This window comes from Struthio camelus, chromosome 4 (genome assembly GCF_040807025.1).
Source record: "Struthio camelus isolate bStrCam1 chromosome 4, bStrCam1.hap1, whole genome shotgun sequence".
NCBI lineage: Eukaryota > Metazoa > Chordata > Aves > Struthioniformes > Struthionidae > Struthio > Struthio camelus.
Genome location: NC_090945.1, coordinates 38,497,449 through 38,524,003, shown reverse-complemented (window position 1 = coordinate 38,524,003; position 26,555 = coordinate 38,497,449). Strand labels below are relative to the sequence as shown.

At 36.1% G+C, this 26,555-nt stretch overlaps 1 protein-coding gene across 16 annotated transcripts in view; it reads right to left on the bottom strand.

The window, feature by feature from the left end:
- The window catches only part of ARFIP1 (ARF interacting protein 1), a 46,265-nt gene that overhangs the window by 18,773 nt on the left and 937 nt on the right, over nt 1–26,555 (bottom strand). The window contains exons 2-7 of one of the 16 annotated variants that reach the window (XM_068942301.1): nt 23,150–23,208; nt 21,380–21,459; nt 16,711–16,812; nt 6,411–6,519; nt 3,531–3,626; nt 1,928–2,037 (exon numbers count right to left, since the gene is read on the bottom strand). In XM_068942301.1, coding sequence (XP_068798402.1) covers nt 1,928–2,037; nt 3,531–3,626; nt 6,411–6,519; nt 16,711–16,812; nt 21,380–21,457 — 495 coding nt within the window. In that variant the 5' untranslated portion in view covers nt 21,458–21,459; nt 23,150–23,208. Of the gene's footprint in view, nt 1–1,927; nt 2,038–3,530; nt 3,627–6,404; nt 6,520–16,710; nt 16,813–21,379; nt 21,460–23,149; nt 23,209–26,555 lie in introns of all 16 variants that reach the window. The other 15 variants (XM_068942299.1, XM_068942304.1, XM_068942315.1 and 12 more) reach the window with 15 other exon arrangements.

Here is a 26,555-nt window from a genome sequence, read left to right as displayed (position 1 = left end):
CCACAGAGTCACCATGTGCATTTTAGAACATAGGCCTTACTGGTGTACACTGTAGTTCAGTATCCCACACTTGACAATGGCCCAAAAATAAAAAGAGGCCTTAAAATGTCTGCTAAGGCAAGTATTCAAAACATTATTTCTTCTCCAATTCTGTCCCTAACATCCAATAATTTGTATTTTATAACTTCTAATATAGAGGCAGTGATAGAGGAACTACTCATGTCAGTTCCCTAAGTAGCTTTGTAATAACAATCTTCTCCAGTAACTCCACTTCTTGATTAATTTCTATCATATGGAACAGCATGGTTCTCAGCTGGGGGTGGGGGGGGGCATTCAACTGCTGACTTACCTATACTGACCATTTACTCCTACCCCTTACTTCCCCTCTGTTAACCTCTAACCTGTTAGCTATGAGATAATGAGGAAGATTCATCCCATGACCTTTCTAAAGGGAAGAACCATGGCAAACTAGTATGCTCACAAACTGAAATACTGCCTTAATCAAATGAAATACCTGTTCTTGATATGCAACTTGATATGTGTTTGTGAATGTATGGCATCTCCAGGGATATTTGTATAATGTTCCCTAAACTCAGCTGTATTCATAAGCTCTCTCCGAACAATCTTATTCCTCCTAAGAAAGCCCAAAAAAAGTCAGTATGGGATTTTAGAAAGGTCATAACTGACCTATATTCATAGGCCAGTCCTGAGGCAGACATGGGAAACAACCTCAAACTTCTAGATTTCAAGAGACCCATTTAGTTTTCTGAAGTGCTAAACTCTGCAATGTCATACTGGTGGGATTTCGGGTTTCAGGGTAGGGATGGGGAAGGTTTGAAGGTTTAAGCCAAGAAATAAACCTAAAAATCCAGACTTCGCAAAGAGATTTCCAAAGAAGTAATGTTCTAAATAAACATCTGAGATGTTCCATTAGACATAAAGATGTAATCGTCTTCTGATCCTATCACAAAGAGCAGCATAAACATTTACTAGTGAGCAAAACATCTGTCCCCATTTCCCATCCTTACTGGGCAGAAAGTCCCTATCTGGATGTAAGGACACTGGAGCACTAGGGATTCAGATCTGTGTTTTGCAAGAGAAGATTTTTCCAGGTTCTTCATTTCTTTATGGGTTGATGTAGATCCCACTGATACACACCTACCTGTCCACACCTCTCTAAGTTTCAGGCACAACAAAAATCTACTTTTCAAAACTGGTCTTTGTTTAGAACTCCTGATAGTGATCTATTCCCTGACAACTGTTCCTTAGCTTCCTTATGACTTAGAGTCGCTTCTGGCAAGCTGGTGTGGTTTAAACATCTTTTATTTATTTGTTTAGCATCACTTCCATTTCACCAAATTCAATAAAAAAAGAAGTGCCCCCACAAAAAAAAGCAAAATACACACATAGAAGGCAACAATTCCAACATTAAGAAAAAAAATTCAGCCAGGATAATAAAACAAAAATATAACAGTGATTAGCAAGTTTTAGAACTTGCAGGTCTGACCTTTTTCATTTGCTAAAATTCTATTGCATCAGCTATCAACTAAGAAAGATAGTAAAAAGATTTAATGAGAAGCGTTACTGCTGAAATCTGTACTTCCTATATGTTGAAGGGGACATAAGAAACAAAATATTCCTTACCTTGTTAAATTAATAGTACTTATTAAAGACTTTGCACCACAGATTTAAAAAGACTCTCAAAGGTCATTACACCTGGTCAGAAAACTAAGCTTTCTGTATACATACTCGCTTATGCTTGCTGCAACAACAGCTTACTTCCTCTCATGCAGCAGTACAATACTTTGAAAGCTTTAGTCTAAATTCGTAGCAAACACTTCTAGAATACACACATGCACACACACACACACATATATATACACACACATACACACACATATACACAAACATATATACGTCTGCAAACCTTGTAAGTGTTTAGGCTCCACTTTCTCACCAATTCCAACTTCTCCATTGCTGGATTCTTTACTTCATCTGCTAATACAACAGGTCCACTCTTCTGCTGAGTTCTGCCCCCTATGTCAGACACAAAGCAAAACTTCAAGGCCTTGGTTTTTATTTTGCTTTTAATGGATTAACAGCACATGTAGAAGATTTGTGCAATCATACATGCAAGAGCAGAAGAGTCATTGTTAAAATTTACATGAACACCCAAATTTTCAAAATCAACTTAAGTAAATCACAGTTATTTTAAAACTGATTAAAAGCACATATACATCAGTACTTTCATGTAGTAATAGGCTGAATAACAAAGCTTACCTGGACATATGAAGTTTTACTAACTGACCTTAAAATAGCTTTTGAGACGTGTTTATTACTTAATTTATGTTTTAAAAGTCCAAGTCAAACATACTCTTGGATTTAGCCAATCTAAAAGTCTGTTTACATCCTGCAGACCATTAAATAAAAGTTATCAGCATATACAAACTGTTATCACAAGTGCGCAGCTAATACAAAACTTTCAAAAAAAATTCTTATCCTTTCCAATGAATGTTATGCTTTCTAGAGAACATATTTGGCCATCATTAACAAAAACTCAGCTCATTTATGCATTTCAACTTCATTGGCTCATTATATTAGTGATAACTAATTCTATAAAACAGTAGTGTAAAAAGGGCAATGGAGAAACTATTGCAAGCAACAACTTAAAATATCTAGGATCGCTCAGCGCGCATTCATTGCCAGTACTTAGCATTGTCAAGCTCGCATGGTATATTATACAGATTCTAAGTTTTGATTTTGAAAAAATAACTCCTAGTGTTCTGAACAGTAAGAGTTGCAAAGCATTATCACTTTTTTAAGCAACATTTTAATGTGTACAATTTTGACTACTCCTGCTTCTCACATTTTGAATAATCCAGACTGTTAAAGTCACCTTAGCCTTTCCAGGCTATTTATGTAAATCAGGGTTTGGAAAAAAACATCTCTTCAGATGCCTCAAGATATTCCTTTACCACGGAGCACTACCAAGGGCTTTACTTCTTCAAAATGCTGTACAAACAGTAAGTAATGAATCCTCTCAACACCTTTATGAGGTAACTAAATAACTTTTCTCCTTTTACATAGGAGGAAACAGACAAAGATGTTAAGTAATTTGCCCACAGGCACACAATGAGTCAGTGGCAAAGCCTAGTTTGGGTGTTGTGAATTCTTTATTCCTAACCTCATCCTCTACTCTGCTGGAATATGTGACCACTTTGGCAAAAAGAACGCCAAAAGTTTTGGCTTTATCCTAAATAAGACATTTCTGTTTCTCCCTTATTTTAGCTACTGTCTGATAGTATTAAGATTTGGTAAATTAGTTTTAACGCTGTAGAGCAAGAAGCAGCATATAGAAAGGAAAGCAGACGTTTCTTTGTGAACTGTTAAAACCCAGAGACTAGAATCACCATAAAGACCCCGAAGTTTTATTTCCAAATAAGAGTAAATCAAATTAGTAGAAACGTGGAGGAAAGAGTTAGTGCATTGTCAGCAGAGACAAGGGCGTTATCCGTTCAGTGCTGCGATACCTGTGGGAATAATTAAATCACAACCTTGTCCAGCCAGTCTGCTAGCTGCTGCATTGCTAGGAGATATAATAGATGATTTGGGTGATGCTGAGGAACCTGAAAAGGGGACATATTTACCCATGAAAATCCATTAGCTTTCATTAAAAGGCAATGTGCACTTTCACATAGATAATTTTTCAAAAATTGTCTTCAGCAACAAACTAAATAGAAGCATTTATGGAAAAGTTACTGGAATTTCTGATGGAAATGCTTTTTAAAAGGTGCAGCTGTGCATGTGAACCACTCCAAGTTTTCTTGACTTAATCTTCTTTGAGTCACGATGCCAAACTTTTTTTTTTTTTTTTTTGGGGGGGGGGGGGAGTAATGAAAATACAACTGACAGCTTCATCAGAAAAATATACACTAACTACAGAACACTCCATATAACCATTGGCTTCAGTTCTAGGTATATGCCATTCTGCCCCGTTACTGAACGGCACCTATAACATTAAAGGGGTGACTTAAGCGCTGAAATCTGTTCCAATTTTGGATATACTCGATTAATATCTGGTCCTAAACGTGTATACAAAATACACAGCAATAGCCTATCTTGAAGATTACGAGACCCTTTAGGTTGTTAACTTGTGTTATTTTCTTCCCAAAAGAAACTTTTAACAGCATTTGCTTATTCTCTTAAAAAATTTAAATGACCTGCATTGTCAGCTTGTTCCCTAAGATATTTTAAGATTATGCTTCTCATGGCTGCTTTGCATTTAATGTATTTTTTGTAGTAGGAAAGAGTACAAAGCAATCTTATGAAATTTTACTTCAATTCAGGTTAAAACCCCACAACAAGTTAGCTTTTCCTCTGCCATGGTGAGCTGTCACCTTATTCAAGGGGCTTTTATTCTTTTTGTTGAGAAATTCTGCAACAGATCAAGGCTGACAGTGAGCCATTAAAAACAAACAAACAAGAAAACCACCATTCATTAGCTGCTTCCACAAAATGTTATCAGTAACACCAAGAACCAAGTTCCTTGAAGTAACTAAAGCAACCACCTTCTTTCACCTTTAAAACATCTTGTAGAGTATTAGCAACATGGGGTACATGAATCCAATGATCAGTATAAAAGCATTTTAACACTGCACAGAAAGAAAAGATACAGTTGAAAGATAATTTACTTGTTCCGTCCTTCCATAGTGATACGTTACATAACAGCTGCAACTGGATTCATTCAGGCACAAAAGTTCAGCCAGATCCAACTGAAGACCCAAGAGACTGAATTAACTTCAGCAAGTAAACCAGAATAAGCTGTTAAGAAGTCCTTATCACTTGATACACTATCGATGCAGCCTCACACACGCTTCACCATTCTACCCTTCCCAACTCCTAGAAACCCTTCCCTTTCAGGTTTTATATCTACTTTGCGTTCAAAAATGAAGCCTTAATACGGAAACTCAAATAGAAATTAGAATTTTTTAAAATAGGGCTCTTAAGCTTTTTATAAAACTGCAGACAAAAACAGAATAAGTTCCAGCTTCGTCTTCATTTCGGCTAGAAGATTAGGAACAATTAAAAAAAACAAGCAAACAAACAAAAAAAAAAACCACCGCACTGTCCTGGCAGGAAAACTGTGATATCTGAAGTGTTAAGAGTTATATGTTCAAAGCTCATAATTTGTGTACATAAATTATTACAGAATATTTAGATTTCAAAACATATTAGCATTGTTTGAAACATATCCTAGACACTTTTTTTCTTAGAGACTAATGCACCTAACACAGCTACAGAGCTATGCTGCAAATAGAACAAAAAAAAGGCAGGCATGGTGAGCAGTTTGCCATCTGCCCAGTTTTCTAGCTAGCTACACTGCTAATTTCAAAGACTTAAAGAAACTATGGTATTAACTTTGTAATATATGTAAAGTACAGCATGTAAATCATTGTTTTCATAAGCACAACATTTTACAAAACAGGAAATGAAGTAAAATATAAATTAAATCTATGACTACAGAGAGACTCATTTTCACAGCTGCTCATTCGAAATAGCAAACCTTCCAAATTCATAATTCTGTCCAGAAGAAATAAGCTACATAATGGCTTATTAAAATATCACTTTCACATCCTGTATTGTGGCACTCTTATTTTTAGATAGATGGGATACATTGATATTACTGACTTGTTTATCATTTTGTATATAAAACAGTGTTTGTGTTTAAATCAGTTTATATTCTTTAAAAACTACGTTCTGAAGACTTGCATTACATTTTAAATATCAACTAAAACTCTCATGTTGTAAGCAACTGCAACTCTGTGATGAGCAAAATATGAGAACAGACCTGTTTTCATTGTGTATTTCATTTGAAAAAGAGACCCAAAGCATTATCATTCCTGACAAATATAACATATGCACTACAATAAAAAAGGAGAGACAATTTTCAGGGGCAACAAAGGAGAATTTCACTAATTCGTCTGCCTCAGGTAAGTCAACTGTGTATCAAGAAATCAGTATCTTTCCAGTTACACTTTAAAATCAGAATAATAGTTGCAACTTATGTATCCACATTTAAACATTTTCTAATACAAATGACTGTGAAATTCTTCTTTCTGACTTGACTTCAAGATGCTCAAAGGAAAGAGTTCCATTCCTGTAACTAAGGGCCAATTTAACTTTAAGTATTCTTCATCAATCTCTTGACAGCTACTACAAACGCAGCATCTACTTCTCACATCAGCACTCCAGCTGTCAGATAGGACAAACACAGTTATAAATGCACATCTCAATCTGCATTAACACCAAAATGCTCAAAGCAGCTACAGAACTTCATATTCCTGACTACATAAAAATATGCCTATAGACTTTAAATTAAGAAATAAAGATAAACAAGCAGTTACCTTTACCTGGAAATGGTCCTGCCTCAACAACTCCTTCTTTGGTCCCGTCAAAGCCATGAGATGTTATTTTGGTTTCAGAGAGTCCAAGTCCAACTGGTAATGAACGTTTCAAGTCCTTGGAAATATTCGAAAAAAATGGAAGGTTCATGTTAAAAAAGAAACAAAAAAACAAACAAAAAATCAAGATAAAATGACTCTCAGGTATTACAGTGTAATTTCAGGAGCTCTCAGACAGGTAATTCGGCCTCTAGCCTGGAATGTTTTTTATGGTGTCACAGCATTCTACTGAGATGCACGAATAACAAACATTTATGAACGAGAAACACTAAGCTGACTTGTGTATTTATTTTAGGAATATACTGGTTTGTTAATTAAATGTATGTTTTTTGTTCTTCAATTTACTTACAAGCAAAACAGTTGCAAAGAAAACATAATATGTTAAGAGATATTAAAGAGGGTTTTAGCGGGGGTGGGTGGGGGGCTGGTTTTGTTTTTTTTAAAGATGGATGATCAAGCAGAATGCCATCTCTTCGAGCACTGGCTCCCAAAAACGTGCTCCATATCATCACGTTAAACAGTCTGAAGCTGGTCCAAGCAACCATATCCATTTAATCATGTTTCCAGTTAAAAACCCACAGGGGTACAAAATGATGTGTGTTAAGAATAAAAGCAGTCAACGTTTTACAATCCAAAAACATTAAGGATAAAAAGTTCTTTCACTCTTTAAACAAGAATAGCTTTACGATTTGCAGCATCCTTAATTTCTACAAACAGCACAAGAGATCTGTTTACAGTAATATTTGACATGGGAGAAGCATCCAGACAGGCAATACTTCAACAGTTTCCCTCTAAGCACCTCCTCTATACCACAAGCGCTCATTGCCTCTTTGCTGTTTACTTGTTTGCTTTTGAAAGTCATGAATTTAATCCTCGCCTTGACCCCCACCACCCCAAAAAGCTAACATATCCTGCTTAACTTTTTACAGCTAGATTAAGTAGTATGTCTAACTTTCAGATAATCAAAGCCTTCACAGAAAACCAATGCAGATCATTACTGGCTATGAATTCACATATCACTGTACAGCGCATTTTTGCTATCCTACCCACCTCTATAAATACCTCTCAGAAAGATTTACAGGATTAAGTTTTGAGTCTTTTTATTCAAGCTTACACCTCTAGTATTATGCAATGTACTTAACGCTTTTTAAAAAAATTTAGGTATTCAAAGCAGTTTAAAAACACTAATTCTTACATTAAGAAGTGAGTGAAAAGCTCCTAGGGAAATGAAAGCAAAATGTAAAACACACTTAAGCATCGAGGGTTAGAAACTGGAAAAATGACAGGGTATATAGTCAGCTACTCTTTCACATTCCCTTTGCTTCCATCCAGACAAGAAAAACAGATAGAAGTTTAGATAAGCAATAGTGATATATGCAGAGAAGAACTATACATAGCTTTAAAATGTCAGTGCCTGGATATGTGCAATAACTATTCATAATAGATGTAAGAAGGCTTCTGTTTTAAAAAGAAAATGCAATTTTAAAACCTAATGCATGTCTGACATTAGTGTAGTCGCTAAATCCACAAGCCAGAAGCAAGCCAGTGTGCAAAAATGAGGCCTAGAGGCTCATTTCAAAAATCACAAAGTGGCTTTGGATCACATTCCCACAAATTATACTCTTCATTTTAAGACAAACTTTTGGGAGGAGGAAAAAAAAAAAAAAAAGCTACAAACCTATGAATCCGACCATAACAGAAAGCTTGTTGTAAATAAAAACTTGAGCAGCTACTCTGATCAGGGTAACCAACTCCTATAGCCATACTTTCACATCACATGAATTGGCTAGCTAGTAATACATGATACTATATTTCTGTATCTGAAGCATTATAGCAAAAGAAGAAAAATAAATAGCATAAACAACAAATAATAGTCACACACAGAAGCTGATCTCACTAATTAAGTATATCACATTACATACATACTGTTTTCAGTCTTCTCAACTGACTGAGTGCCAGCATTTTCATTTAAGTACTTGTGGTTCACAGAGTGCAGAAAACCTTTCCTTTATCTTAGTTTAACTAATAGAGTCCATTTAATTCAAAATTCAGTAGTAATTAGGAGCTGAAAAAGCAGAAAAACTTGGAAAAGGATAAACAGATGGCAGAGGATGCACTGATTTTACAAAAAGGACATGGCATCAATTTCCTCCCCCTCCACCCAAAGGCACCTTGGCGCAATTTTCACAAATATCTGAATCCGAAGCCAAAGAAATGTAGACAAGCAACCTGCTAAAGCATGTTTGAACTGGGAATCTAAGCAATCATCTGCATTTAAGGTTAAAATGCAGAACATCTGTTTTGCAAAAAAAAAAAAAAAAAGTTTAGATATAAACTTCCACTACTAGCAATTGTACTACTTTTGTACATTCAACTTAACTGTATTTTGTAGCCAAACACAGACTGAACACAATATAGGGTTAAAGAAATCATTCAGCCATTCCAACACAATCCTCTCTGTATTTTAAACAAAAACTGATAGTCAAATCATGAAAGTGTATTATCATAAATACACACATATCCATATACACACAAAGACATCTACAATTTCTTCAGTGGTAAAAAGGCACAAGTGCAGTGTGAAGAACTGCAATCAAACATGTTTAACACCTATATTAATGAACTGAAACCACATCTTACTAAAAAAAAAAGATAGCCTTGTATATAAATTTTAGAAAAAGATTTTGTTTACTGATTTATAACATTACAAGAATTGTGATTGAAAAGTCAGTGATCATCAGTCCACTACCTCTTTTACTGTCTATAAACACGAAAGATATCGTTCAGTGGAGACACGTCTCTGGATGTAAACTTTAGCTTTTGATATGCCATTCTTGCACTTTATTACAAGCATAGCTAAACAAAAAGGCTACCCAAAATATCTGCAGTACTTCTAAGAAAGAAATTTATCACTTTTACAAGGAAGGATAACCTGGAAACAGCCTTAAAGTAGGGGAGAGAACAAACGTGCATGCAACTTCCCATTTAAGAGAAGGTATGGCATTACTGAGGGAGATCTTGGAGTGGTAAGAAGGCAACATAAATAGCTTTCACTTTAGTTCCCATTAAAACCTAAGTTTTCTGTTACAACATAAGGAAGTGAGGTCAGAGTCCCCTGCTGCAATAGGGTGATTCTACTTTCACTAGTTTCTAGCTAACAGGAAGACTCTGACCATCAAAAAACCTGCTTTCACATTTATGAAAGTGATGATTCCCGCTCCCCTTCTTTGAAATAGGGCTATCAGGTTGTTAGAATTCCTAAAAATGTGTTCATACATCTCAAAACCACAGTTCTATTAAGGGATTATCCTTACTTCAAATAAGGATGCTTCACTCACCATTTTCAATTGTATGAGGCTAAAAATCACAATTGTTTAAGCAATTATCATCTCTAATAGGCAGGCAATCTAGCTCAAGTATAGGAGCGGAGGTACTTTAATATTGTAACTTCATTGAGATTGGATGCATAAAACTAAAGCCAGATTCACAAAGAACTAAAACTCACAAGGTCCCCAAGAATCCAAAAGATGTAATTAAGCTATCCCATTCTCAGCTGTTTAGCCACAAAGGTTAAAAGAAAAAGGATGCAATAAAGTAAAAAGAACAGCTGCATTAGTTTAATTTGGTCTAGGTCAAGGCAGCACAGACTTATATGGCATAGGGCATTTAAACCACTTTAATCTTTTGTTATAATTCTACTTTAACTTAGTTTAAATCATCATATTAAGCTGAACATTTTAGTACGGAAAACCTACTTTAAAGTGCCTCTAACAGGGCTATTCATCAGTTTATTATAAAGATCATCCAGCTGAACTAGTATGATTTTTGACATATCACTCTTGCTGAGATGGTATCACAGAATCACAGCACGGCTGAGGTTGGAAGGGACCTCTAGAGACCACCTAGTCCAACCTCCCTGCTCAGGCAGGGTCCTCTAGAGCATGTTGCACAGGATCGCGTCCAGGCGAGTTCTGAATATCTCCAGCGAAGGAGACTCCACTACCTCTCTGGGCAACCTCTTCCAGTGCTCACGTCATTCTCACAGCAAAGAAGTTTTTCCTCAGGTTCAGACAGAACTGCCTGCGATTCAATTTGTGCCTGTTGCCTCTTGTCTTGTCGCTGGGCACCACTGAGAACAGTCTGGCCCCATCCTCTCGACATCTTCCCTTCAGATACTGGTACACAATGACCTGATCCCCTCTCAGTCTTCTCCTCTCCAGACTGAACAGGCCCAGCTCTCTCAGCCTTTCCTCACAGGACAGATGCTCCAGTTCCCTCCTCATCTTTGTAGCCCTCTGCTGGACTCTCTCCAGCAGTGCCATGTCTCTCTTGGACTGGGGAGCCCAGCACTGGGCTCAGCACTCCAGGTGTGGCCTCACCAGGTCTGAGTAGAGGGGGAGAATCACCTCCCTCGACCTGCTGGCAACACTCTGCCTAATGCACCCCAGGATACCATTGGCCTTCTTGGCCATGAGGGCACACTGCTGGCTCATGGTCAACTTGTCGAGTCCACCAGGACTCAAAAAATGAAGAGGGGAAGTTATCAAAAGTGTATCATTTCTCTACCAGGTGGAAAGTATGGAACGATTGCAGTGAACAACAAGAAGTTTTATCGTCTTTTTTGGTATTGTCAGTCCATTATTACACGTGACAAAGTATTGTCTGTTGCTTCCTACTAACAGCATTTAAAGAAATTTTTTTTTTAAACTTACTTTTACTACTTGGAATAAAGATGTTAAAAAAAAGCCACACACAAAAATACCACTTATGGCTAGCTAGTTCATGAAGTCTATTAAAAGCTAAGGAATCAAACTGGGAACTATTACATACTCATTTTTTAACAACGATGACACATTTTTAATAAAACTGCTCACACTACCTTTGGGAAAAATTTGCAACACGCATTTTAGTTAACCCAAGTTCATCCAAGACTACAAGTTCCATGAAACAAAATGTGATGAGCAGACAAAACATCTACCCGGTAAGATACCTGGCTCTGAACTGTCACTTCTTTCTCTAGATTGACATGCAAGTGGCACACTCTGTCCTCATTCAGCATCTTCCTTGCCTCTCAGCTCCACTGCCTCACTTCTTATCTCCCATGAATTAATCCACCACAATTAATCTCTGCATTAATACAAATTCCAGCCCTCATCCCATTTATTTTTATGCTTCGGGTTCACTCTATGCTGAAGTGATAAACAACATGGATTGATGCATTTCTCCTATTCATTTCTTTCAACATACTGCTTTTCACTTAGAAGACTCTCTCCTCTATTACACCCCTTTTGACTTAAACAGTGTCATATTACAGTCTACTTTTTAATTAGTTTCTCTTCAACTCTCATCATTAGCATCGGCAATTTTTGCTCTTTAAGATTGCATGAAGCAGACCACTTGGTAACAAACAGGCAGGTTGAACTGGTCATTTTTATTTCATCTCCTAAAAACAAATAGTTTTCTCCAACCGATGCACAGATGTTTTAAATCAGGCTGCATCAAAACAAGTATAGTTGCCTAAATTAAAATCTAGCTATGCCAGTTAACATAGCAAAACCTAGGAGAGATGAACTCGGAAGTTTCAGGTAGAAAGCGAGAAGCAAAATTGGATTTTTTGGGGAAGGCAAAAGACAAAAAAAAAAAATACTGACCTTACCTATTTGTGCAGCTGACACAACTACAACACAAGAAACTGAATGCTTAGATTCAGCAGATCCCAAAGCTTATTTCTTAATCCTAATGTGACACAATGAAGGCACACAATTATTCTCATCTTTTTTTTTTTTTGCAGCCTAGAAGTTTATTACTGAAATTATATAAAGAAGTTTATACAAATGGTTTTGTCCCCATAAGACTGCAAGAAGAACCAGAAGAGCCTACACTGTAAGTGAAAGGAAACAATTGTAATTGAGAGTTTCAGAGATGCAGACTGTAAGAATTCCATATAGGTTTCGTACAATAGCTTAAAATGTAACAAGTAGATTTACAGCTGCCTGAATACCTTTACAGACGGACCAGGTAAACTCCCAGGTTTTTAATTAACTTAATTTATTCCTGTACAACTTTCACACTATATATGACACATTACTGAATTAGGAATACTATACTTAACATTCTCCTTCTCCCACTTGTTACCTCCCTCCCCACTTAGCAGTGGAAAAGTATTCCAGTCACAGAACTATTAGCACAGGAGGAAAACTGCATTCAGGGGTCAGGAGAAGAGAAACAAGTCAGTGAAGAATACAATCAAAGTTTTTGCTGAGTTTTCTTACACAAAGTAAGAGGAGAAACATGTTTGATTAATAAACGCTGAAGTTCTCCATTATTAGCATAGACTAAAAAGCATCCAGATGTTGGCAAACTCTTCTTAAACAACAAGATTTTAAAGCTTAACTGAGTTCCATCAGTGCTTGGAGAGCTGAAAGGCACTGGATCAAACTTTTTCATAATGCAAGGACATTACACATTTCATCCAATGACTACTGAAGCTACAGTCCTTACTAGTTTTAAAAAATATATATATGTATATCTCCATCTATCATAGGGGCAGGACAAAACTTGTCAGAATTCCTTAGGCATCTCTTAACATTACACACAAGACAGAAGGAGAACATAGCTGCACATTGCTGAATAAGATTTTACTGTTAAGCAAACGATTATTCAAGTAACCTTACAAATATTCTTTGAAATTCTATTTTTCTTAAATGTAAGGAACCAACAATTTATTGAAGATGCAACAAGTAGTGCTATATCACATCCCTACAAGAGTTATCAACTCCCTTCTGGGGTTAATCTTTTTTATGAAATGGCGTTATGACAATCTTCCTGTCTGATGTTACACACAGTTAATCACGTTTTTCTACAATGAATAAGCAATCCTACTTGCTCTTTCCAGGTAAATACATTTGCACTATATTGTCTTTCAAATTAAATTCTTCTTATACATGAGTACATAAAAATAAAAAAATAAAGGAACATTTGAAAATAATTACACATTTTCATGCCTGCTTATGGATATAGTTAGGGTCTGATGCTAACGCTACAAGGGATGCGAGTCTAGACTAAAGTTTAGTTTTGTAATTAAACAACCCTGAAGAGAAGGTTGTACAATTACATTTTTACTCAGTCTATGAAAAACATACAGTCACAGCTGCCAAAATGCTATGGAAAAATAGCTGTAGAAGGCCAAACACAAAACACAGAACAAACCATATTTTTTGCTTATATTTTAATTATACAAAGTTTAGTTGAACAGATCCCTGATTATAACATTACCAAAAGAAAAAACTAATATTATCTTATGCCCTAGATCCCCCAAAAGTGTACCTGAAATCAGTATATTGGAATTTGAGTGGACTAAACACTGTGGTCACAGATTCTAACTGAGCACTGTGGTAACAGTGTAATTTAAAGTGGTAATGGTTTGCTGCCCCTTTCTAAACGAACTCCTAAAATCAGGACTATGCTTGGCATTCTCATAAACTGAGAGGAGCCTTCCACCCCCATCCTGAGATGCTGGGGTAGAAATTGTGTGTTACAAAGCATGTTGCTTTAGGCTAAAACAAAAAGCTACCAAAAATATTGGCAAAGAAAAAAAGAGAAGGTATAGCATTAAGTACTACAAATAATAAACATGAAGCAAGATGAACAGGTTAATATTAGAATTTGAGATTAACAGATTAGTAAACAGATCTAGATGTTACTTCCAAAAAGTTTGTTTTGTTTATAAAAAGCCCTGATTAACATATATTCTGAGTTTAGCTCAAACATACAGGTGTAAACTTGTACAAGACTATTCAAAATATTTAAAGTGTATTTAATCTTTAATGATTCTAGAATAAATATCATCAAAAAATTTACAGTAGCAAGCACAGGCAATGTTTGCATAGTATCAGTTTTCTGTAACATGACCAAATAGTTGACCACTTTTTGTATTTAGTGGAAGTTTCAAAATACAGTTAACTCCAAGTCAGCAAAATAATTAGTAAGTTAGCAACAACTCACCTCAGCTTTTATATGTGGTCAGAGACGCACACTACTTGAGGTTAATATTTCAGTTCTCCATAGACTAAATAACGGCTCTGACCAAATCAACAAGAGTGCAAAGCCCATTTACAATAACTACTAAACATGCACTGCACACACTTACACTGTACAAGAAGTCATTATGAAAAGGAAAAATAATTTATACAGATAGCAGCCAAGTCATTGCAGCATCAAGGTCATCAGGCTTAGAAATAGTAAACCTGTTTCTCTATCTCTGGGTAAACCCAAAGTCATTCACTTTGAGATACATTTTATTTATTCCACCTAAGCATAGTTACATCTTTATCAAAGTTTAGTTTCAACTTTATTTCAGTACACATCACCCTAGCTCTTACTCTCATGTTTCTTAAGATTTGTTGTTGAACAGGTCTTCCAGTAACATAAGCCTTCCCCCCACCCTGGTGCAGTGTGCTTTCAAAACAAACACACACACACACACCCCATTCAGTAGAAATAAAGTGGCCAGTAACAAGAGCAGTATTTCTTTAATATAAGCTCTAAAATAGATGCATTTCAGCCTCATTAAGTTTTACACTGTTTTGCTGCCACATTCACTCTACAGCTACCCCACAAACTTGAAAGTCAAATGGTGTCAGATGATGTTTTCAGGACAACTATAGGTAATTGCTTTTTCAACTTACAGAATATTTTTTTCCTCCAATCAGTATTTCAGTGGGAAAACACAAAATATCACTTCGAAGATCTGCTCGGTATTTCTTTTACAAATAATTCTGCACTGCAAGCTAAGTCAATGCTGTCAGCATGGAACTGTTAAAACTTAAGAGAATTCCTTAAAATCTAAGCCTCACTAGATACCAAACAAATATGAATAACTAATTAGCCTTCATGTTTCCAACTAGGAAAAAAAAAATCCAACACCCAAATTCCATAAGCTATACTATAGCATCCTCTGCTGGACAGTCAAAACACAAGATGAACTGAGAGTAAGATACATCAAGGGCAAGGGAAAGACAGAACTGCATCTACACTATTATGTAAGTATAACTTTTTTTGACATACTACAAATATGATGCATTTTGATACAGGCTATCTACATATCACAGTCAAACAGAAGTAATTCCTTACTTTCAACACAAGAAAAGTTTTACTGTACTTCTTTCCCTTTTACAACAATTTCAAACACGCTGCCATCAAAGGTAACACCCCTCACAAGTGGCTTGCCTTATCCAATTTGACAGTTCCTCAAAAAAAATTGGTTTTAGGACTTGGATTTCTGAATTTATTGGGCTTGGAAAGTCCCATGTTTAAACAATGCTTGTTTCCCTGCTAAATGAATAAAAATGTGGGATTGAAAATCATGCATCCTCAAGGCTTAAAGCCAATACTGTAGAAATGTATACACTTAAATGTGCATTACAGAGTACGCACAAGTTTGTATTATTTCACATTTGGAAAAGTTTGGCAGTATTAACACACCCTTTATATGAAAGTTTACTGCAATGTGCAATATTCGCTTCATTAAAAAAAAGAAACAACAACAACATGAGCACAAATTTATCAGCTGCAAAAGGGTTTTTCCCCTTAAGGCTTTACTCAGAAGACAGACAAAATTAAGCGCATGTATATTTTACACAATATTTTGTTTTTCTTCTGGCAGACTATCAGACAATGTCTGTAAACCATTCCTGTACTTTCTTTTTAAAACTGGGACAAACATGAATTAAAAAAATGCAGTTAATTGAAGTAGTCCAAAAAAAAGACATTTTCCTCTTAAAATAATAGAAAATAAAGCAATTATAATCAAAAAAGTGATCAAAACTACATAAGCTCTGTCTACCTAAGTTTTCTAGTTTATTTTCACCATACACTACACATACATTATGCCTATACTACACAAAATGCATTAAATATATATAATAATGTAGTTTAACTTAATTATATTAGAAGGATCAATAAAGTCAGCATAGCATACTAGTCAGTTTGAGCAAGATTCAACTGTAATCAGCTAAAGAATTTACTGAAACCTGCTGTAAAATCTGAAATTGGTCAACAAATAGGCTGGCACACTATAAGAAATTATTTGTATGCTGAATCCTCAGGCAGAGTTTGTTCACTATCCCTGCAAGCAAGATTAGCATGGACTACCAAAAAGCTCTGGAAAACTGCGTCAAGTGAAGTCTGCTATATACTGCATTGTAACTTTACCATTTCTACCTTGTTAGACACCAAGGAAAGTTTTTACCTTATCAAAGTTGTGCTCATGAGAATCTTCCAGTTGTCCATTGCTAGTCACAGGAATTTCTGCTGCTGAATTTCTGGGGGACTCCTGAGCCATCGCACCTTGCTACAGTGTAGGAAGAAACAGGTTAGCATTTGCCTTACATTTACAATGAATGATCTATATTAAAATATTTTATCTGTAGGTTTTATAACAGCTGATTTTATTCCAAAGTCCCGTTCGATAATACTCTGATATACTAGGTCTGCATACATTAATTTAATCATGTATCCAAATCACACTAATATTCTAGCACAGCTTAGACACAAGTCATTAAAAGCTTCAAGATCAAGAGAAGGGGGAAAATAATCTTTACAACTTCAAATGCATGGGACCAGAGACAAGTATTTTCCATACATACATTTGACCCTTACAGTAGTTTACATATCTCAAACTATAAAAAAATTGAGCTTGGCCAGACATTGTACCAGCTAATGATGAGCAAGATGCATTAGAGAAGTGCAATGAGTTTAATCATTTATTACAAAAATAAAAGTCATGATTCCAACCTTGAAATTAGCTTAATTTGTTTCTTATTTTTAACATAATATAGTGCCACCTTCTGACTAAACAGCTGGTATGCAACTCTGATTCAGTCAACAGCTGGCAAGTTAAATGCAGAAACAAGAACTTAAATCATCACTGCAATTCAACAGTCGAAGTTAGTTTCAAAACACAGCAGTTTTATGAACAGCAGAGTGAAACAGGAGGAGTGAAAACAAAGGAGGATCTTAGGTAAAACCTAGAAAAGACATTTTTGAAAGAGAAACAGAAATTATAGCATTTATGAGCATCTGAAAAGGGAACAGTACCTTAGCACTCTCCAAAACTAAGACAGAAAAACTGAGATTTATCACAAAAAAAACCAAACAAACAAACAACAAAATCCTACTTTTTCCTGAAAGAAGTCAGCCCTCTCAAAAAGGTATTCCTAACTCTGCAAGGTAGTTTTGTTTTTTCATATTGCGTACACTTTTATGAACTAACCAACAAAACACAGCAAAAGCAGTGTTCATTCAATTACTAATATAAATGTTGTGCTAAATCTTCAATCAGCCCATGTAACTGCAAAACTGGAAGAGCAAGGTACATCTCCACGGTGTATTTTATAAGAGAAGTTTTCTTCACTTCTACAGAATACCGATATAGTACAAAGGTTTTATTTTTGGCATTCGCTCAGGATCACTTGCATCACTCTGATAGCATCTTCTCTCATAGGGAACTGCTAGTATCTCCTTTTCCCCACTACCATACAAGTATCATCATGCAATTTACATACGGGTTTCTGGAATAACTGATGGGACACTTCGTTTTTAAGCCCTGAGGCCTCCCAAGCTTTTTTCCAGCTAGTCACTGTCTGTGGTCTTCAATAAACATATTTCTCTAGCTCCAGTTTGCTTTCAAAGCTAAATTAACATAATAGGCATTTCTTATAACAACTCTAATTTACTGAGACTTTTCACCTCGTTTGGTCTTCCGAAGTAGAATTCATTATTCAAATTTTATTTTTATTTGGCATCCATTTCTTCTGATAAAAATGTAAAAACCCCAAATAATAGTGTAAAAGCCATTTACACTTCTTAAAGTCGAACGAGGTGCTTAAGCTAGCAGCATAAGGAAAAGCAGCATAGAGACCGAAATCTATCAGATCCTGATTAAACGCTGCCTTTTGCTCATAGGCAGAGGGAAAGAAAAAGGTCAAGCACAAGCTAGCCTTTGATTAGCTTTTGATTAGCTTTTAGCAAAGCTAAATCAAAAGCTACACTTTCACACATGTTGCTAAAATAAGAACATTAAGGTACAACATTTTTAAGTTTTTAAAAATTCTAAATACAAATGGATTTCAAATAATCTTTTAAAAGTCAGTGTGCTATAAATTCAACAAAAAGTGACTCTGTAACACACTTAACTTACTCAACCAGTCCCTTCCATTTACTATCCTGTAAGCGACTTCATTTGCTACTAGGGAGGAATATATGCCATGTATTCACATTGGCCTAACGTACCAAATGCTCCATGTAGGCTAGTCTTCAGCTAGAAGGTAGAACAGGTTGTGTGTGGCTTTTCATACAACAGAACAGACTCTAATCTTGCTGCTTTCAAGTAAATGGAAATACTTAAGCGCACCAAAAGGACTATGTTTATTTTATGAATTCCTTTAAAAATAGTAATTTGTTCCATTCCCTTTTTTGCAACATTAGATCAAGTCCTCTAGTTACCTGTCATAGCAGATTTTAAGTTAAAAAAAACCTCTCCAACAGCTTAGGTACTTTTTAAAAAATTTTTTCAAATCTCACATCTGCTCTACCTCCAAGACTATGAATCATTCTGCAATACGACATGTAAATTCAGATAATTTTCCAAAATGCTTGGCCTATCATCACTAGTTGCACAATACTGAAGTGTGAGTATACACTAACCTCACCACTTTTGTTTCTCTTTCTGCAAATTGTTAGAAAGCGGAGTCAAGAGGAGGTCCTGTACTGCCAGCAGATACATTTAGTTTGGCAGGGATCACAAACAAAATTGTATCTCCAAATTCAATTAAAACAGAACAAATACTATGGTTGGGTGCCTTTCATCAAGGCAAATTGAAAAATTAAAATCATTTTTAGTATTATACATTGACAGACAAATTGTGTATGTACACACATGCATACACACGTGTGTATAAAGAAATATATATAAATATAATTTGTCAGCTTCTCTAGAAAACCTATTAATCTAAAAGGACGTAGAAGCAATTCACATGTCCTTTAGATATTGCCACTTGATGCAAATTGAATTATCACGATCAGAGAAAGTAAGAAGTGACCTGTTAAATGTTGTTTCATGGCTGAACTAAGATATCAGCTTTCATCATTGAAAAGGGAGTTTCACTAGTCCCTTCTTCCAGTCCCCACTAAGAGTCATGCAGTGTCCCATCTCTCAATTCCAACACGCACCTCTCACCTGGCTGCAGGCAATAGAGACAACTCACTAGCCTGGCAAGAAACCTTTTCACCGGGTTTTTTTTTTTTTTTGCAGCTTCCATAAATTGAATCAGTCTACCACATGGTCAGACAAACACCAAAGACGTCATGGTGTAAGCAGCAGGAAAGAGGAAGCGGGATATCCTTTTTTCAGCAGCAGCAAACTGTTGATTTGGCTTAGCCATAACATGAAATTATGGCCTATGCTTCAGTGAACAATCTAAATCACCTTGCTACCAAGAACAACAGATGCTTGCCCCCCCCCCCCTTTTTTTTTTTTTTAAACGCTTTTTGCCCCTAACTCTCCTCCCCTCAGCTCCCCTCCTTCCCCACCTCCTCCCTGGCTCAGCACATGAGTTCGTATAGCAAACAACATTGCGGAAACAATGGAGGTTAAAAAAAAAAAAAAGGTCATCTATCCCCAGAAAGGGGATGTGATATTCTTTACTCAAATGAGCTCTCCAGAACAGTTCATCATACTGCTGCATAAACCTGGTAGCCTGCAAAACAGAGGGGGTAGTAATAAAATAAGAAGCTATTGAGAACGAAGGACTGCCTTCAGCCACAGCACCAGCGCGCTCCAGCAGCGCGCTATCTCAAAATACTTAATCTAACTGTAAGCCACCACCAAAAACAGTGGTCCGTTTCTCCTTACCTGATCTCTAGATGCATGTTCCTGCCACTTCACACAATCATGATAAGCTTACTGATCTGAGAGAAAACTAAACCACCACAACACATAATGATATTTCTCTTACGTCAATGAGTATTATTGCTGAATAAAGCATATTGCCCCTGTAACAGCAGCTCACTGCACCCTCAGAAGAAAATTTATCAGAAGTAGCTTAAAGTAAATCTAAACAAGTTCTTACATTTGTAGCAGACATGAATGAAATAAGTGCTACAGAAAGTAATGAAGGAAAGCTTATTTAGAGAAAAATATTCATCTCTCAGTAACTTAATCATTGTTTTCTTAGTGCATCTCTACTTGCACATATCAGATTTGAAGATGAACTAAATATCTATGGAACCAGCTATTCTGTTTTTATTAAAAAAAAAAATTTACTGCACCATCACTGGGACTGAATCTCTACTAGTGATAAATTTGGCATAACGTTTTTATCATTCTCACTCTAGTCACCACAACATCTACTCTTTACCTTTCTGAAACTGCCTCCCAAGCACATTTGATTAGCTAAATATTACTGGAACCCTTAAGTGTTTGTTCATACCTAGAAAAAGACACAGATTTCTCCCCAATGAAGGTGCAAGCTGCATCTGCTCCCAGGATTCACCACTCTAGCAGCAGACAGAATGGCTAGTTATAGTGAGATCGCAAAGACTGCTACCTTTGAAGTACCAATCCTCTCTTTCTGCAGCACTTAACACATTTATTTTAGTTCGTCACCCTGCTTAAACACGTTCAGCTTATAAAATCCAAACACCTCAGCACAGCAATAGACTACTAGTTGAAGTAATCCTTTGTTACGAATTAATTGGATTGTTGTTAATCATGTTGCAAAACCAAGCCCCTCCTCCCCTTTTAAGATAATAAATTCATATAACAACTCCAGTGTGCTATGTATATCAGAATTTTTGGCAGTCTGAAACTGTAGCTGGGATTGGTTGATTTTACACTAATATGACTATCACCCAATCACCTCAGAGTCAGACTGGACCTCTTCGGCAGCTGGATGAGATTCATCAAGTGCTGTGGATTCATTGCTGAGTTCTGACATACCTGAAAATGAAATAGGTTTGGCATGCATTAATTCACGTGCAAGGAGCTGGATGTTGCACCTTACAGATATCAAAGTAGACTTTGCAGAACCTTGAAAGAATTTTTTCTGAAAGACAAAGAGAAACCTCCTGCCATTGGTGATGACCAGGTCTTTGGCTGTGTGAAATCAAACTAAGGATACAGATACGCTCTAACAGCAACTCCCATGGCCAAAACAATATTCACTGCACAGAAGGCTAAACTTGCAATATAAAAGTCAGGAAGTCAAACGAGGTTCTTCAGTTGATATTTATTGTCACCTGCAACAATATGTTGGCATCCTACCATTGGTAAGGCTGCAATTTTGTTAAGACATGAGATTTACCTAAATGTTAAATGAGTTTAGATAGATGCCAAGTCACAGGAACCTAGTAATCTGTTCAGTCTGTTATGCCTAATGAGAAACAGAATCCCTTTCATTTTATACAGTCAATGGAAAAGGGAAAAAAAAAAATCTCACCTACAGAGGAAAAGCAAGTCAATACGCTGAATATATGCACAAGAAAAAACGTTGGTGAGCAGAGCGGTCATAAGATAGCTATTTTTCCTACTTAAGCTACATTAGGTACATAACTTAAATTTGATTTCAACTAACTGGAAGTGACAGGTGATACTGCAATTCACTCAACTATCTATGAGGAGGAGGCAGCCAATCATTAAAAATTAAAAAAGGACTGTCAGTGTTGAGTATAATCACACATGACTTGACTTCATCAAGCCTTGTGCAATTTTGTACGTATTCAGCCACATACATGCTTAAGAAAAAAAATGAAGAAAGCACTATTTATATTGCATTTCAACTTCCCAAGCAGTAAAACGTCTTAATTACAGCAAATAATTAATAAAGCAAGCAGCTCACATGACTGGGGAAATAAATTAGGACACAAAGGCTGAGAAATTGAACCACCTAGATCATGTTACACTGGATAACCTGTTACTTTAGTTTGGAAAATCAGACATGTAAAACAAGAGAATTTTCTCCAAGACTGAGTACAATTAATTCACAGCTATAAATTAATGAAGTTGGATTTTCCTCCTACTTACTAATACAAAATTCCTTTCAAACTATTTTAAAAAGTAGCATAACTTGTGAATTAGAAAGATTGTACAGCAGGGTGCTTTTCCACACAGCCCATCAAAACTCTGCTTCTCATTGAAAACAACCTGCATGCCTAACAGGATATTTCTGAAGCTATATGTATATATAGATATAGATATATAAGTATGTATATGTATGTATGTATGTATACACACACACGTACAAGAAAGCCATTAAGGGCTAGGAGAATAAGTGTTTAGGCACAGAGCAAAGAAATCACGCTAACTTCATTTTGCAGTGTAGTCTTGGTTGAAACAATCCAAAACCTAATTGTACCACATTAAAGATCCCCGAGTTACAGTTTTATCTCTGACACATACTATGGTAATGCTATTTAAAATTATTAAATGCTATAAAGAGCAAAAATATTATTGATATAGTCTTGATAATCTCAAGAACTCTAATAATCTAGAGGCATGAACCATCTCAGAAACCCACAAACCCACAGAGACGCTGCTACATAAAGACAAGAAAATGCATTTTAAAAAATCCAAATTAATTCACTATTTGTATTACCCCCTCCTCCCCCCAAATTTTTTTATATAGACTTACTTTCCTGTAAACTGTATGAATACTTTCAAGATAGCTGTGCAGGATCATACTGACCAACTCTAAAACACAAGAATTGGAAGCCAGGAGATCAAAGGTGGCTTTTGTAGAAAAAAGTAAAATTGTATATTTAAGTTTAAAACATGGAATCCCTGATGACTGCTTCTATACCAAAAATAGGAACATGAACAAATCACCAGGTCCTAGATTTAAGGATGAAAACCTTCTACATGCATATGAACATTCAAAAGCTAAGATGTTCAGATGAAAGTTATGACAAACATGGCATTTACATAACAAATATATTATTTATATTTAAGGTTCAATTACAGAAATACATATAGACAAAAGTATCCCTACAGTTCTGAATTTGTTATTGCAGGTATCAGAGAATGGGCTATTCTTTATATCAACTTGCTAATCTTCAGGACAGTATGAATGCTGCATTACTGATTATTTTTTCACTGAAGCAGCCACAGTTTTAGAATATGCTAAATGACTACTCAATGTTCCAGGACCTTCTTTGCCATCAACTGCAATTACTCATTTCCACTGCCCAAAAGCATCTTTTCTAAACACCAATTTCAATTTTGTACTTTGACCTTCAGATTATAAGCCATCATCACAAATTCAATTTCATAGGAGAAAAAAAAAGAAAAAAAAACATGTTTTACTGCCATAACCAAAGTAGCCTAAAAAACCCAGCCTTTACATCACTGCTAAAGCAGAAACAAGAATTTGGAAGACTTAACCCATAAAGTCTGCCAGATTTTTTCTCAGGAGCCATGTGGAAGACATGAAGCACAGTCATCCGATGTATCCACCAGCTTTCTTTTCTCTAATCCACAATTAATACGTATATAAATCTTTCTTTCCTTGTTCCAAGGCAGTCAAGTAGTCACTGAAGCAGCACTAAAACATTTGATCGTGTAAAGAACCACTCTGAGTCCCAGGGACAAACTGCTGCTGTGTCCTACAAGATCTCGGTCACATAGCTCCTCCTTCTAACTAAATGCTGCTGCAAACGTAACCAAGCTGCTGGTCTTAACCATCCTGCAAAAGGAACTAAATGCCTAGAGCCGTCCTACGAGCCGTCCTGCAAATACTCATGAGGGAGTAGAATACAATGGAAAAAAAAAAAAAATCAAAACTGTAACTTTCATTTTTATCCACTATGTTCCAAGACTGTCCTAAGACTGTATGGATGAAATTCAGGTTTGAGGTTTAAATATTTACTTTAAAAGCTACAAGAAACAAGAAGTTACTTTCCTTCCGGGAAGAACTACAAGAACATAGTTCAAAATAAATGATAGATGAGCCTGTCGAAAACAAAGAAAATTACATCTTCTCACCTGCTCTGATGGAAGTTTCCCTAGTAACAACCAAGAACATATGTTACAAGTCAGTCCTCTTTAAAGAGACCAGCCAGCAGTATCAAGCCCAGAATACAGGCATCCAGAAGAGCACTGAACAAGTACTTTGCAATTCTAAGAACTGAATATAGCATCCATGACTGACACAGGACTAGAAAGTTTGGCAAGGGTTGTTTTCAAAAAGGATTTTGAAGGAATCTTGCCCATCTCTTGCAGCAAAGAGATTTTCGTCTTTCTTTCACCATCTTTCTTGATAGAGCTTTTGAGGACTTGAAAGGAGCTCTGACCCAAAGAGATACTAAGTTTACAGAATGTCTCAGCAATTCTACTCTTTCACATTACTCTTCTGAGTCAATAGCCAATTCATCCCTCATTGACAAGATCGTAAAGAAGGTAGATTTCTTAATACTCTCACAGAAAACAGCTCAGAGTTGTTCTACTTGGAAGAAAGTGATTGACCTATATTCTGATACGAATTAAAGCCAATAACCCTGACCAAAAAGCAGAATCCATCCTGTTCTCATCATTCCTACTCCACTGGATAACTTTAATTGTTTATTTTTTTAACTAGATCAGTTCTCTACTCAGCTCACCTCAAAGCCAAACAAATACACGTACCAGAGTAGAACAGGAAGAAATAGTAGAGAATAGAGTGAGATTCTTCCACCTCCCAACAACATCCCAAAGGAGTGCCAACTTAAACGCATATCAGACTGCACCCTCACTCATTTTAAGTTCTGCAAGGCATAAACAAACGCGCATGATTTTTTTAAATGCTGGGAGGTTACATATCACTTCTTCAACTGACAAAGTAAGAAACAAACTATAAACAACAAGCAAAGGTTCAACTAGGATGAAGATTTTGGTGACATTTAACCAATTATAATAAGTGGTTATATAAGCATGCTTAGGAATTAGGTCCATTTATGATTTAAACATGATATCAGCAACAAATTTCTTTTAAATAAAGGGTTTATTCTTAATGTAGTTGTATTACCTAAGTGAATGTCTACCTCAGTCTCAGGACTGAAATGGATTTTCAACAGTACTTCTGCCTTTCTAAGCAGGATGCCTTGGCTTCTTCACTTAAGGTTTTCTGTTGAGAAGGGAGTTGCTAATAAGGTAAAATCCAGATAACTTCTGTCCAAATAACATTTATTATACGCTTATATTATTGTCTTCTTACTCCGCTGCCTGCAGAACCAAGACAAGTTTTGCAACTTTGCAGCCAGTGTAAGTACTGATGGAGAATAATGATTTAATACATACTTTTTAAATTTTGATTTATAGCCTACCAAGAAGAATACTAGGTTTTGCCAAGATCAAGTTCTTTTTTTTAAGAATTTAAAAGAACTACATTACACACTTTCTGCTGCAAATCACAGCACGGTTTCCTCTTCATACTCTTGCAATTCCCTTGCTGCTCCTATAGGCAATCAACATAAGTGGCTTTTTTGGTTGTTGTTAGGTACAGGAAGGATAAAAAGCAAAAAAACCCACCAAAGTCTACTTTACAGAATGAGATTCTCTCATATTTCACTTTTGAAATAACTATTCATATGTCAATTTATTCCATTGCTTCAGTTACGCTTATAAGAGCTAACGATGCTGCTATGAGAGTTACAAGGCACCACAGAGAGGAAGATCAGGGTCAAGGCCATAACTAATATCCACAGTCCCTACCCCAGGCCAATCTGTCCCTAACCTTTTTAACACTCTGCTCCTCTCCAGATTAACTAAGGCTCCAGTTATGACCTCTATGAAAACAGATAGAGCCAAGTGATCAAGACATTACCTTAGCTTCCACTTTTTCCAATGTAATGTTCCTCCGTGTTATCTATTTCTTACACGTTAAATATGTGCGTGCATGCATGCATATATACAGAAATACAACAAAGTGGATGTATCACAGTTGTAAGCCTTGGTGCCACACTGATCACACTGCATCCTTCTGCAGTGTGCAAAGACCCTGCAAAAGCCCTGCAAAAGACCCTTACGTATCTTTCTAGTGAACCACTATACAGATAACAAAGCCG